This window comes from Hyperolius riggenbachi, chromosome 4 (assembly GCF_040937935.1).
Source record: "Hyperolius riggenbachi isolate aHypRig1 chromosome 4, aHypRig1.pri, whole genome shotgun sequence".
NCBI classification, from domain to species: domain Eukaryota; kingdom Metazoa; phylum Chordata; class Amphibia; order Anura; family Hyperoliidae; genus Hyperolius; species Hyperolius riggenbachi.
In genome coordinates this window covers 36,354,317-36,369,236 of record NC_090649.1, presented here as the reverse complement: position 1 = coordinate 36,369,236, position 14,920 = coordinate 36,354,317, and the positions used below count along the sequence as shown (strand labels likewise).

Genomic DNA, 14,920 nt, shown 5'->3' with positions numbered 1-14,920 from the left:
GCCTGCCCGCTGCCCTCCTTGGATGTGTAGTGGTAGCCGTTGCTCAGGCTCCACACCGGATTCAAACCTCTCATTCCCCGGCCATTACCCGGGGTCACAATGGCAGACTTGCCCGCCTCCACAGGATTCTCATTGTAGCGGTACTGAACAAGTACACAGCAAGTAGAAAATGTAAATTAAAAACAAAACGTAAGCTTTTTAACAATGCCATGGAAAGTTGAGAAGGAAGTCACACATTACCTGACATCACTGAGTGAGGAAGAGCAATCACGCCATGTTGCGCAGTAGTCCAGCATGGCCGTCACTACACAAACAGCTGTTTGCGGTGCGTTACACAGTGAGTTTGGTGTGTCAGTGTGAAGGAGTACTCTAATTACACTCCCTGTTTGATGTATACACATGCAAGATGTTTGAAAGCACGTTAGGCCTGCAATTTAGCATTCAATGTGATTTCTGCCCTTAAAACGCTGCTTTGCGTCACATCCAGATTTTTCCCGGGGACTTTTGGCATGTATCCCACTCCGCCATGCCCCCCTCCAGGTGTTAGACCCCTTGAAACATCTTTTCCATCACTTTTGTGGGCAGCATAATTTTTTCTATTTTTCAAAGTTCGCCTCCCCATTGAAGTCTATTGCGGTTCGCGAATTTTTCCGCGAACCGAACCTTCCGCGGAAGTTCGCGAACCCGGTTCGCGAACTGAAAATCGGAGGTTCGCGACATCTCTACCAGTGGCTAGGCCCACTGGTGCGGGTAGCGAGGTCAGACAGGCAGAGTAGGCAACGAGCGGACAGGTACAGTACAGAAACGGAAGACTGATTCAGTGTCAATAACAAGCAGGGTCGGCAACGTGAATCAGATGGCTGAGTTACAGAATCGACAAACAGGAGGATAGTCAGAGTAAGCAGAAAGTCATAACAAATAAACAATGCAATTAGTACTTTAAGCTATCAACATAATCTGGCTAAGTGTGGATCCCCGGCTCCGGCCGGTTGTAGCACACTTTGGGATCTGACTAGGGTCTGAGCACTAACACGATAGCATTTGCAACAGCAGACGAGGAGCTACTGACAGGCCTGTCCTATATATACCCAACCATGCTCCACAGCGCCGCCCCAGTCACTCAGCCAATCCGGACGCTGGCTGGAATCAGCTGACTGCGCGTCAGCTGACTCCCCTCCTAGATGCATAAAGCTCCTGTTGCTCGGCTCGCGAGCGCATAGCCCTTAACCACTTGAGGACCCACCCTTTACCCCCCCTTAAGGACCAGCGCTGGTTTGAGTGATCTGTGCTGGGTGGGCTCTGCAGCCCCCAGCACAGATCAGGGTCCAGGCAGGGAGATCAGATTGCCCCCCTTTTTTCCCCCCTATGGGGATGATGTGCTGGGGGGGTCTGATCTCTCCTGCCTGCTGTGGGTGGCGGGGGGAGGCACCTCAAAGCCGCCCTCCGCGGCGAAATCCTCCCCCTCCCTCTCCTACCTGGCCCCCTCCTGGAGATCCGGCTGCACAGGACGCTATCCGTCCTGTGCAGCCAGTGACAGGCTGTCTCCTGTCACATGGCGGCGATCCCCGGCCGCTGATTGGCCGGGGATCGCCGATCTGCCTTACGGCGCTGCTGCGCAGCAGCGCCGTACAAATGTAAACAAAGCGGATTATTTCCGCTTGTGTTTACATCTAGCCTGCGAGCCGCCATCGGCGGCCCGCAGGCTATTCACGGAGCCCCCCGCCGTGATTTGACAGGAAGCAGCCGCTCGTACGAGCGACTGCTTCCTGATTAATTAGGCTGCAGCTGGCGACGCAGTACTGCGTCGCTGGTCCTGCAGCTGCCACTTTGCCGACGCACGTTATGAGTGTGCGGTCGGCAAGTGGTTAACCTGTGAGCAATAGAAGGACCAGGCAAAATTTCAGCATGTAACCGCGCGGCAGAGGCTGCTGGCTGATACGCGGAGATAGCCGCCATGCCGCTTGTCTCTGCGGCGATATCTCCGCTATCTATTACATGCCCTAGTATAGGTTAGCCAGGTGTGGGTGCCCCCATTATAGGTAGCCTGGTCTATAGGTGCCCCAGTATAGGTTAGCCAGGTCTATAGGTGCCCCCAGTATAGGCTAGCCAGGTCTATAGGTGCCTCCAGTATAGGTAACCTGGAGGGGGGAGCAGTGGGCACACAGTGGTGGGGAGGGGGGCCCACTCCCCCCTCACCTAGGGCTCCATCTTTAGTGCTTCCCCTCCAGTAATTAGTGCAGTGGTGCGGGCAGACAGGGGACGGGACGCTAACTCACCTCTTCCTCCTGGTTCCATGTGAAGGAACTCTGCATGATGCTGTCTTCTTCCTCTACTTATGCTGCTCATTATACTTCATGATAAGTGGAAGTACAGTGAGTGGCATTAGGGAGATGTAGAAGACCCACGCAGAGCTCCATCGCATAGAGCCAGGAATCAGTGGCGGCTCCAGAAATTTTTTGGGGGGGGTGTTATGCAGGTGCTGTACAATTTTGCACGGGGGCTAAAAAAAGTTGGGGGCGTGACCAAAAAAGAGGGTGTGGTCAAAAAACCAAGGAATGGTCATCAAAAGGGGCGTGGTGAAGTGCTGGAGTATATTCCAGGCAGGCAGGCAGGGGCCCAGTCCCCAGCCCAGACCCCGGGATCCAAACCGCCCCACCCCGGCCCCCACCCTGCCCGATGCCCGCGCTGAACTGGCTGGCAGTGGGACTGAAAAATGACTGGCTGCTGTGCTGGCCTGCTGCGAGACGAGAGTGACTCACTCACACAACTCCGGTGTCCAGCAGCTCCAGTCTCGCTTGTCGTCTCGCTCGCTCCGTCCTCGCCAGTCAGTCGCTCGCTCGCTCTTGTCTCTCCACACGGCACGCCACGCAAACACACGCGTGTGTGCGCTGTTTTATACTGCCTGGGCCAGCCCAGGCCGAGTGACGTCACGTCAGTGTGCGCTGCGCACACAACGTCTGACATCGGCCGCCCCGCCCGCCAGTACACAGCAAGGGGGAGAGACAGGAGACAGCTGACCACAGCGCAGGCTCAGGCAGACTGGGCTTAAAGAAACAGAGCCCCCCCCCAAAAAAAAAAAAAAATCAGCACCTTTTTTTTTAGGGGGTGCTAATATGGTGCTTGGACAAATTTAGGGGGTGCTTCAGCACCCCCCTGGCGCCGCCACTGCCAGGAAGAGGTGAGTTAGCGCCCCCTGCCTGCCTGCTCTGCTACTCTAATTACTGGGGGCGGGGAAGTGCTAAGGGAGGAGCCCTAGGTGAGGGAGGGGGGAGTGGGCCCCCTTCCCCATCACTGTTTGTCTGCTGCTCCCACGTCGTGCTCTGCACCTAAAAATGGCCCGGGGCAGCCCCCCACATGTTTCTTCCCCCATGCCCCCCCAGCGCCGACTAGCCCTGACTGGAGAACTTTCTGGGCGAGTTGCGAAGATCCTGGAGGACAGGAAGGGAGCGATCAGAGTAGAGGGAGGTGGAGGAAGCCCCAGGTACGTATAGTTTTTCCTCTCCTGCCCATTTCAGGTACATGTTAAAGAATTTCCAGCCCTTACTCCTGCTGAGCCCGTGTGTCCACTGGCCTTAGAGCCAGCATGCTATGCACATGCCCCGACCGCGTGTGTGTGTGCCTTCTCCCCCTTTCACCATGAGCGTAGTAGTTGTAATATGCACCTGCAGCATTGTGGCAACACCTGCATATTACAACTGCCTTTTTAGATATATAAATTAGAAGAATCTGTAACCGAAGTGGATGCCCAGAGTCATCTCTGTAATTAATAAATACACTTACAAATTTCAGCACTACTTGCCAGAGTCCACAAGAGCCCAAACGTGAGCCAGATCATCCTTCTTGCAGTTGTCTTCATGTCTGATGACTTGGGTGATTTTACCTGAAAAAAAAAACGAGAGACATCGGTCACAAGGATGAAGTCAGAAGAGCTGGGACTTTGAGGTGTATTCCTAAACCAACATTAAAACTGCCATGTGCAAGCAGTGCACAGCATTGTAAATATTATGTAGAGATGGCCCGAACCTCCGATTTTCAGTTCGCGAACCGGGTTCGTGAACCTCCCGCGAAAGTTTGGTTCGCGCAAACTTTCGTGAACCGCAATAGACTTCAATGGGGAGGCGAACTTTGAAAACTAGAAAAAATTATGCTGGCCACAAAAGTGATGGAAAACATGTTTCAAGGGATCTAACACCTGGAGGGGGGCATGGCGGAGTGGGATACATGCCAAAAGTCCCAGGGAAAAATCTGGATTTGACGCAAAGCAGCGTTTTAAGGGCAGAAATCACATTGAATGCTAACTTGCAGGCCTAAAATGCTTTAACCTGCTGGGCGGTCTGGACGAGCACAGCTCGTCCAGTACCGCCGGAGGCTGCCGCTCAGGCCCTGCTGGGCCGATTTGGCTGAAATAAAAAGCAGCACACGCAGCCGGCACTTTGCCAGCCGCGTGTGCTGCCTGATCGCCGCCGCTCTGCGGCGATTCGCCGCGAGCAGCGGCGAAAGAGGGCCCCCCTAGCCGCCTGAGCCCTGCGCAGCCGGAACAAAAAGTTCCGGCCAGCGCTAAGGGCTGGATCGGAGGCGGCTGACGTCACGACGTCGGCTGACGTCGATGACGTCACTCCGCTCGTCGCTATGGCGACGATATAAGCAAAACAAGGAAGGCCGCTCATTGCGGCCTTCCTTGTTTATTCTGGGCGCCGGAGGCGATCGGAAGATCGCCTCCGGAGCGCCCTCTAGTGGGCTTTCATGCAGCCAACTTTCAGTTGGCTGCATGAAATAGTTTTTTTTTAATTAAAAAAAAACCCTCCCGCAGCCTGCCTGGCGATCTTAATAGAACGCCAGGCAGGTTAAAGCATCATGCATGTGTATACATCAATCAGGGAGTGTAATTAGAGTACTGCTTCACACGGACACACCAAACTCACTGTGCAATGCACCGCAAACAGCTGTTTGCGTAGTGACAGCCGTGCTGGACTGGTGCGCACCATGGCCAAAGTGCAGGCCGTGGCGATTTTCAAGCCCGTATGGTCGCCGGGCTGTGGTAGCTCAATGATAGAACAACAGTGACTATCCAGCAAATCAAATTTGGTCTGTCCACAATGAAGCAACGACCTTATTATCTTTGGTGTGCCACCCCCGAGACACTCATATAGCCGGCGGTCATTGCTTCATTGTGATACGCAAGCCCCTTCACTGCGGCAAGGTAATGATCACGAAGGGGAATGGGCACATGTACAAGCCTTTTGTTTTGTTGTTGCAGCTGCAGTGCAGCCAGAAAAATTAGGCAGGCATATACACACACCAGAAAAATAAGTATAGTGGCCGCTACTAGCAGCAGCCTTAAAAATTCCGGAATCCGCCTGGAGTCCTGGACCCTGTTGGTGGTGGCAGTCTGGCAGAGAAGGTAAGCGGCCTGCGGGTAGAGGTGCTGTGTGGGGAGCGACTTAGTCTTAGGGCAGGCAGTCACACGGCGTGCAGGCAGAGATGCTGTGTGTGGGGACTGACTTAGTCTTCGGGTGGGCAGTAGCCCTCCGGGATCCATGCCTCATTCATTTTGATAAAGGTCAGGTACTGAACACTTTTGTGACTTACGCGACTTCTCTTCTCAGTGCCAATGCCTTCAGCTGCGCTGAAGGTCCTTTCTGACAGGACGCTTGAGGCAGGGCAAGACAGAAGTTGGATGGCAAATTGGGACAGCTCTGGCCACAGGTCAAGCCTGTGCACCCAGTAGTCCAAGAGTTCATTGCTGCTCACAGTGTCTACATCCACACTTAAGGCCAGGTAGTCTGCTACTTGCCGGTCCAAGCGTTGGTGGAGGGTGGATCCGGAAGGGCTAAGGCGAGGTGTTGGACTAAAGAATGTCCGCATGTCTGACTTCACCATGAGATCACTGGAGCGTCCTGTCCTTGCCTGTGTGGACATGGGAGGAGGCTTACTGGCAGTGGTACCTTTATTGCATTGTGCTGGGACATCACCCTTATACGCATTGTAAAGCATACTTGCCAGCTTGTTCTGCATGTGCTGCATCCTTTCTGCCTTTAGGTGAGTTGGTAACATGTCCGTCACTTTGTGCCTATACCGAGGGTCTAGTAGCGTGGCCACCCAGTACAGGTCATTACCCTTGAGTTTTTTTATACGGGGGTCCCTCAACAGGCTGGACAGCATGAAAGACACCATCTGCACAAAGTTGGATCCAGGCATACTCTCCACCTCCTCTTGCTCTCCCTCAGTGATACATATCAAGCATCTCACCGGCAAGTTGTTTCTCCGCTGAATGTCCGCAAAGCGTGCCATGGCCGTGTAAGACCGCCTGGAATGCCCACACAACTTCCTGGCCTGCTTCAGGACGTCCTCTAAGCCTGGGTACTTTGACACAAATCTTTGAATGACTAGATTCAGCACATGTGCCATGCAGGGTACAAGTGTCAGCTTTCCCAAATTCTAAGCAGAAAGGAGATTGCTGCCGTTGTCACACACCACGTTGCCGATCTCCAGCTGGTGCGGGATCAGGCACTGATCCACCTGTTTGTTAAGAGCAGCCAGGAGAGCTGCTCCAGTGTGACTTTCCGCTTTGAGGCAAGACATGTCTAAGATGGCTTGACACCATCGTACCTGGCATGCAGCATAGGCCCTGGGGAGATGGGGCTGTGTAGCTGGAGAGGAGATTGCGGCACCACCCAAGGAGGAGGAGGAGGATGATGACGACAGCGAAGAGTATGTAGCAGGAGGAGCGGAAACGGCAGGAGGCCTTCCTGCTAGCCATGGAGGTGTCACAAGTTTGTCCCCTGCACAGCCACGTACTCCCTTCTTGTCAGCGGTCACCAGGTTGACCCAATGGGCTGTGTAAGTAATGCAGTGGCCCTGACCATGCTTGGCAGACCAGGAATCCGTGGTCAGGTGGACCCTTAACCCAAGGCTGTGTGCCACAGATGACTCCACTTGCCTCTCAACTTCATTGTACAGTTTGGGTATTGTCTTTTTAGAGAAATAATTCCGGCCTGGCATCTTCCACTGCATACATTTACGGAAGGCCTCAGAGTCCACCAGCTTGTATGGTAACAGCTGGTGAGCTAACAGTTCCGCCACGCCAGCTGTCAGATGCCGGTCAAGGGGGTGACTGGCAGAAATTGGCTTCTTCCGCTCAAAGATTTCCTTCACAGACACCTGGCTGCTGTGGGCAGAATAGCAGGAACCGCTCAAGGTCAGAGGCAGAGTGGAGAAGGGTGGCTGGGAAGGTGCAAGGGAGAAAGCGGTTGAAGATGCTGCACCTGAAGGAGGAAGAGGAGAAGGAGGGTGGCTTTTCTTTTGTGTGCTGCTTTTGCTCAGGTGCTCTTCCCATTGCAGTTTGTGCCTTTCCTCCATGTGCCTTCTTTGGCCTTTAGAGATGGCCTGAACGGTTCGTCGGCGAACGGTTCCAGGCGAACTTCCGGTGGTTTGCGTCCACTATCTAAGGCAAACTTTTCCGGAAGTTCGGTTTTCCCCCATAGTGCACCATTAGGGTCAACTTTGACCGTCTACATCACAGTCAGCAGGCACATTGTAGCCAATCAGGCTACACTCTCTCCTGGAGCCACTCCCCCCCTTATAAAAGGCAGGCCCCGCCGGCCATTACACGCACTCGTGTGCCTGCAGTAATTAGTGAAGGGACAGCTGCATCAGACTCTCTCATAGGGAAAGATTAGTTAGGCTCTTGTAGGCTTGTTAGCTTGTTCCTTGCTGATTTCTTATTGCTAAAATAGCACCCCACAAAAGCTCTGTTGAGAGCTAATCTTGTTCTTGTGATCTTTTTTTTTTTTCTGCGTGTCCCACTGACACTTGTGTTGCATAGACAGCCTTGCTAATTAATACTGTGTGTGTGCCACTGCCTTGCATAGACAGCCTTGCTAATTCATACTGTGTGTGTGCCACTGCCAGGCCCAGCACATTCAGTGACTACATGTGTGACAGGTGCACATTAAAATACCCATTACTGCATATACCTACCTACCTACCTGTTGTTCACAGTGCACCCACCTACCTAAGTGAGCACACTTAGTGTCACTGTGCCTGTCCACTACCTGTCTGTGTGACAGGTGCACATTGTACTACCCATTACTGCATATACTACCTACCTGTTGATTCTTTTCACGTATACAGCAGGGCCTCGAAAGTCCTCCTGTATTGTTATTTTGGCCACTACCTCGGGATGTGCATGCAATGCCTGCTGCCTTCCTTGGATGTGCGGGGGTGGTAGCTCCCAATTTGGAACAGAATCGAACCAGGATTACCCGGCCATTACCCACCGTGGTCACTCACAATGGCAGACTTGCCCTCCAAAACAGATTCTCGCCTCCTTGAGGAGGTGACCAACCTGGTGAGTCGCAGTGAAGGCACCATCAGACTTGCCCTCCATAACAGATTCTCAATAAAGGATTTAAAGTTGATTCATTTCACATATACAGCAGGGCCTCGAAAGTCCTCATGTATTGTTATTTTTGGTCACTACCTCGGTCATTAACTGCACGTAATGCCTGCTGCCTTCCTTGGATGTGTGGTGGTAGCCATTTCTTAGGCTCCCACTCCGGACCGGAATCGAACCAGGATTCCCCGGCCATTATCCCTGGTCACACGCAATGGCAGACTTGCCCTCCATAACAGATTCTCGATGCAGGTACTGAACAGCAAGCAGAATAAGTATTTACAAAAATAGATGTAAGCTTTAACAATGGTAGAGAAAGAACCATCGAAAGTTGATCAGGCAGTCAGGCATTACCTGACATCACTGAGTGAGGAAGAGCACTCTGGCCATGGTGCGCACCAGTCCAGCATGGCTGTCATCCTTCCAGGTGTTAGACCCCTTGAAACATCTTTTCCATCACATTTGTGGCCAGCATAATTTTTTCTAGTTTTCAAAGTTCGCCTCCCCATTGAAGTTTATTGCGGTTTGTGGAAGTTCCTGCGAACTGAACTTTTTGCGGAAGTTCGCGAACTGAAAATCGGAGGTTCAGGCCATCTCTATTGGCCTTTCCACGGCTCAATTTTTGGAGGCAGAGACAACAGATGGCACTGCTCGGATCTGAGGCAGACACATGAAAAAATTTCCAAACCGCTAAGCCCCCCTGGGGTGATGGCACTATGGTGGTATCAGCAGCTGATGTTGAAGGGCATGTTGGCTGGCTTTACATAGGTGACGATACATGGTGCCAGACACTGCCACCAGCTGTTTCTGATGACGAGCTCCCACTGCTTCTTTCAGGAACTCGTCTCCTCGTACTCCTCTCTGACTCCCCCTCTGAACTGAACCCCTTGGTCATCTTGTCTCTTAGGAACCCATGTGGGATCCGTATCATCATAATCATCCTGCACAGCTTCACTTGCCTCAGACACCTCCAAAACTGCACTAACAGCAGGTACTTCATCATCCTCCTTCTCACACATTACGTCCATAGTGTCGCCTAACTCACACATATGAGGTGGTGTAACTTGTTTAGCGCCTTCATCTTGTTGTTGCAGTAGTGGCTGTGAATCAGTGATTTCACCACCAAATAACTCCTGTGAAGTGTCAAATGCAGTGGATGTGGTGCTTGTAGTCACACTGGTGGCTGCGGAAGATGAAGTGTTCTGTGTTAAATAGTCAACCACGTCCTAACAATCTTGGGAGTTGATGGCACGTGCCTTCTTCTGAGCACTGTACTTTGGGCCAGGGCCGCATGAAATCACATCAACACGACCTTGCACAGACCTGCCGGGTGGCCTTCCTCTGGGTCTGCCTCTACCTCTTCCTCTACCTGTTTTGTCCATTTTGTCCATATCGGGGGGATGAAGTGAAAGGTATGCACTGAATTGACTAATACAATGTGCAGTCACACAGGTGCAGTTAACAGGTATGCCCTGAGAGGGATATCACACTGCGTGCACTCACGTAGGTAGGTGGGTGCACTGAACACAACAGGTAGGTATATGCAGTGGTGAGGTGGGTGCACTGAACACAACAGGTAGGTATATGCAGTACTGGGTATTACAATGTGCACCTGTCACACACACAGGTAGTCACTGAATGTGCTGGGCCTGGCTGGCAGTGGCACACACACAGTATGAATTAGCAAGGCTGTCTATGCAACACAAGTGTCAGTGGGACACACAGAAAAAAAAATATAGATCACAAGAACAATATTAGCTCTCAAAAGACCTGCTGTGGGGTGCTATTTTAGCAATAAGAAATCAGCAAGGAGCAAGCTAACAAGCCTACAAGAGCCTAACTAATCTTTCCCCATGATAGAGTCTACAGCAGCTGTTTCTTCTCTAATTAGTGCAGGCACACGAGTGAGTGTAATGGCCGGAGGTGCCTGCCTTTTATAAGAGGGGAGTGGCTCCAGTAGAGAATGTAGCTTGATTGGCTACAATGTGCCTGCTGCCTGTGATGTAGAGGGTCAAAGTTGACCCTAATGGTGCACTATGGGGGCGAACCGAACTTCCGGAAAAGTTTGCGGTTCTCCGTGATCGCGAACACCGGAAGTTCGCCGGGAACCGTTCGCCGGTGAACCATTTGGGCCATCTCTACTGGACAGTCACTGTTCTGTCATTCAGCTACCTCAGCCTGGCAACCATATGGGCTTGAAAACCTCCTCGGCCTGCACTGGGGTCATGGTGCGCATCGGTCCAGCACGGCCGTCACTACGCAAACATCTGTTTGCGGTGCGTTACGCAGTGAGTTTGGTGTGTCAGTGTGAAGCAGTACTCTAATTACACTCCCTGATTGATGTATACACATGCAAGATGTTTTAAAGCACTTTAGGCCTGCAATTTAGCATTCAATGTGATTTCTGCCCTTAAAACGCTGCTTTGCGTCAAAGCCAGATTTTTCCCCGGGACTTTTGGCGTCTATCCCACTCTTCCATGCAAAAACTCAGATGTTAGACCCCTTGAAACATCTTTTCCATCACTTTTGTGGCCAGCATAAATTTTTCTAGTTTTCCAAGTTCACCTCCCCATTGAAGTCTATTGCGGTTTGCGGAAGTTCGCGCAAACCAAACTTTTTGCGGAAGGTTGTGAACCTGGTTCGCGAACCGAAAATCAGAGGTTCGGGCCATTTCTAGTGGACAGGTGAAACCAAAGTTGAGTTGTTTGGAAGAAACACACAACACTATGGGGTTGATTCACTAAACCGTGCTATTACAAATATCACACCTTATCAAAGTTAACGCACCATATCAGAGTAGCATAGCAAGTGCTACAAACTTATTCCTGCTAATTGGCAATGACACTCAACCTGCGCTGAGCCCATGCGGGTTCGTAGCACTCACTATGCTACTCTGATAAGGCGTGTTAACTTTGATAAGGTGTGATATGTTTGATAAGGTGTGATATTTGTCATAGCACAGTTTAGTGAATCAACCCCTATGTGTGGAGAAAACGAGGCACAACACGCCAACATAAAAACATCATCCCAACTGTGAAGTATGGTGGTGGGGGCATCATGGTTTGGGGCTGCTTTGCTCTGTCAGAGCCTGGACAGATTGCTATTATTGAAGGAAAAATGTATTACAAACTTTTTCAAAACGTTTTGCAGGAGAACGTAAGGCCATCAGTCCACCAGCTGAAGCTCAGCAGAAGATGGATGTTGCAGCAGGACAACAACCCAAAGCATAGAAGTAAATCAGCAACTGAATGGCTTAAACAGAAAATACGCCTTCTGGAGTGGCCCAGTCCTTACCTCAACCCGATTGAGATGCTGTGGCATGACGTCAGGAAAGCGATTCACACCAGACATCCCAAGAATATTGCTGAACTGAAACAGTTCTGCAAAGAGGAATGGTCAAAAATTACTTCTGGCCGTTGTGCACGTCTGATCTGCAACCACAGGAAACGTTTGGTTTAAAGGGAACCTTTGTTTTTCTAAGCTGAGAAGGATATGGATTTTTCCTTTTAAAATAATACCAGTTGCCTGACTTTCCTGTTGATCCTGTGTCTCTAATACTTTTAGCCACAGCCCCTCAACAAGCATGCAGATCAGGTGCTCTGACTGAAGTCAGATTGGATTAGCTGCATGCTTGTTTCAGGTGTGTGATTCAGCCAATCCACAGCCAAAGAGATCAGCAGGACTGCCAGGCAACTGGTATAGTTTAAAAGGAAACATCCATATCCCTCTCAGTTAAAGGATACCCGAAGTGACATGTGGCATGATGAGATAGACGTGTATGTACAGTGCCTAGCACACAAATAACTATGCTGTGTTCCTTTTTTTTTTTCTTTCTCTGCCTGAAAGAATTAAATATCAGGTATGTAAGTGGCTGACTCAGTCCTGACTCAGACAGGAAGTGACTACAGTGTGACCCTCTCTGATAAGAAAATCCAATTATAAAACACTTTTCTAGCAGAAAATGGCTTCTGAGAGCAAAAAAGAGATAAAAAGGTCAGGACTGAACTTACATACCTAATATTTAACTCTTTCAGGCAGAGAAAGAAAAAATAGGAACACATGTCACTTCGGGTATCCTTTAAGGTTCCCTTTAAGTTATTGCTGCCAAAGGAGGTTCAACTAGTTATTAAATCCAAGGGTTCACATACCTTTTCCACCTGCACTGTGAATTTTTACATGGTGCGCTCAATAAAAACATGGAAACATTCAATTATTTGTGTGGTATTAGTTTAACCACTTCAGGACCAGCACCCTTTGCCCCCTTAAAGAGGAGCTGTTAGGTATAAGGTCTCAGAGAAAAAAAAACACATATATCAGTAGCTAAATATTGGCTGTACTTACATTACATATGCATTTCACTGTCCACGTTTGTACTTCACATAATTTTTGCAGAGAATGATGCTCCTGACAGCTCATGGCAGGTTCCATGTTTGTCTCCTATGAAGCCAAATGTGATGTCATATCCTCCCTGCTTCCTGATGATTTGACTCACAGAAAACCTCGTAATGAATAACACTACTGTGCAGTGAATATTAATTAGCCATGTGGCTAGGAACAATAGCGGACTCCTGCAGTGTACTCTGCCTGGAGATTTATCAGTGCTGTGCGCTGGACTGAGTTACATGCTGTTGTAACTTGACCCTGTAACTTCTCACTAGCAGCCGAGGGTAGGGCCCCAGAATGCTTTGCTGTATGTTATGCGGCCTCTCGTTCTTTTAAGAGCTTGGGAATACAGAGCCTTGCTGTCAGCACACATCAAAAGTAAGAGAGATTTTTAACTTCAGTATTGCCTTTTTGGCTTGCTTCTAAACTGTTTAACACAGGAGAATAGAGGTTTAAATTAGCTTTTGCAGCCTGACAGTTACTCTTTAAAGGGAACCAGAGGCCCCGAAAAAAAGCTTTTATACATACCTGGGGGCTTCCTCCAGCCCCATACGCACGGATCGCTCCCACGCTGCCGTCCTCTGCTGCCTGGATCCGCCGGTACCGGGTCCCGTCATGGCCGCCAGTCGGCCAGTCGGCCGGCAGACGCGGCCAATTGTCCGCATCACACGGGGCTCCCTCCATGTATGTACGCGTGAGGCTGCCTACTGCGCAGCCTCACGCGTACATACATGGAGGGAGCCCCTGTGAAGCGGACAATTGGCCGCGTCCGCCGGAAGTGACGGGACCCGGTACCGCCGATCCAGGAAGCGGAGGATGGCAGCGTGGGAGCGATCCAGGCTTATGGGGCTGGAAGAAGCCCCAGTTATGTATAAAAGCTTTTTCTTTTTTTTTTTTCGTTCCTCTCTGGTTCCCTTTAAGGACCAGAGGGTGCTGGTCCAGTAAACCGCCGCTTCCCGACGAATCGCCGCTAAAATTTGCCGCTCCCGATGGTCACGCCGCTCTGTCCCTGCCGCAGGCTGCTCTCTCTGCCGTCGCTATGACGGCAGAGCGCTGTGCGCCGGTCAGGAGCCGCTTTAATTGGCTCCTGACCCTGTCACTCCATGTAAGCCAATGGGAACGGCTTACATGAATGACAGGGCCAGGAGCCAATGAAAACGGCTCCTGCCCGGCTCACAGTGCTCTGCTATCATAGAGGCGTCAGGGCAGCACATTGCGGCGGAGATCGAGCAGCCGACAGCGGCGGGGACGGGCGGGGGCGCGCAGTCAATAGGACGTAGAGTTTATGTCCGGTCAGAACCGCAGCGCCCCCTGCCCGCCGTAGATTTATACTGCGGCGGTCCGCAGGCAGTTAAGCAGACTGTGATTGTCTATTGTTGAGGCTTAGATGAAGATCAGATCACATTTGATGACCTATTTGTGCAGAAACCCATCTAATTCCAAAAGGTTCACATACTTTTTATTGCTACTGCAGATTGAAGTATACCCCCCGATGTGCGTGTGCAAAGCTGGACCGGAGAGGAGAGACACATCAGGCTGTGCATTGCAGGCAATGACACTACACTTACCTCCCTCTGCTTCCTCCAAGATAGCATCTCCTTGTTGCAAAAAAAAAAAAATATATAGGAAAACAATCATGGTCATATTTTCTTAGCAATATTAATTTACAGCTGAAGGTTCAGTGGTATGTGCCTCCAACTCCAGACAGGATGGCGCTCTATAGCCAGAGGGGTGGTTATTATATTAATAACATACCTGAGGAGGAATTACTCTCTACAGTCAGGAATCTTCCTCCGCAATGATTGTGTGACTGCAGGTCTGCCTCGTGTTTATACTTACATAGGATGAACTGTCACCTCCATTGCACTGACCCCCCTACCACCACTCAGTCATAAAACACCATTTGCTCTCAGTGAACGTGGCTGTTATTATGAAATAGGGTTTCTTTAGAATTGTTTTTTGTTTGTTATTGAAATGACCGCTTATCTAATGTAAATACCCCAATGTCAGCACCGGTGATACAAAGTAACATTCCAGAGAACACAGGAAGATTTATCTACAGGGCCTGAGTAGTGTTGAGCCAAAATTTTCATAATTTTGCGTTTCCTTAATTACGGATGCGAATGTTGTCAGTACAACACA

General features: G+C 50.5%; 1 protein-coding gene across 1 annotated transcript in view; it reads right to left on the bottom strand.

The window, feature by feature from the left end:
* The window catches only part of LOC137571164 (uncharacterized), a 363,507-nt gene extending 348,858 nt beyond the window's left edge, over positions 1-14,649 (bottom strand). The window contains exons 1-2 of the mRNA XM_068279960.1: positions 14,534-14,649; positions 3,781-3,880 (exon numbers count right to left, since the gene is read on the bottom strand). Coding sequence (XP_068136061.1) covers positions 3,781-3,856 — 76 coding nt within the window. The 5' untranslated portion in view covers positions 3,857-3,880; positions 14,534-14,649. The remainder of the gene's footprint in view (positions 1-3,780; positions 3,881-14,533) is intronic.
* Between the last annotated feature and the right edge of the window lie 271 nt (positions 14,650-14,920).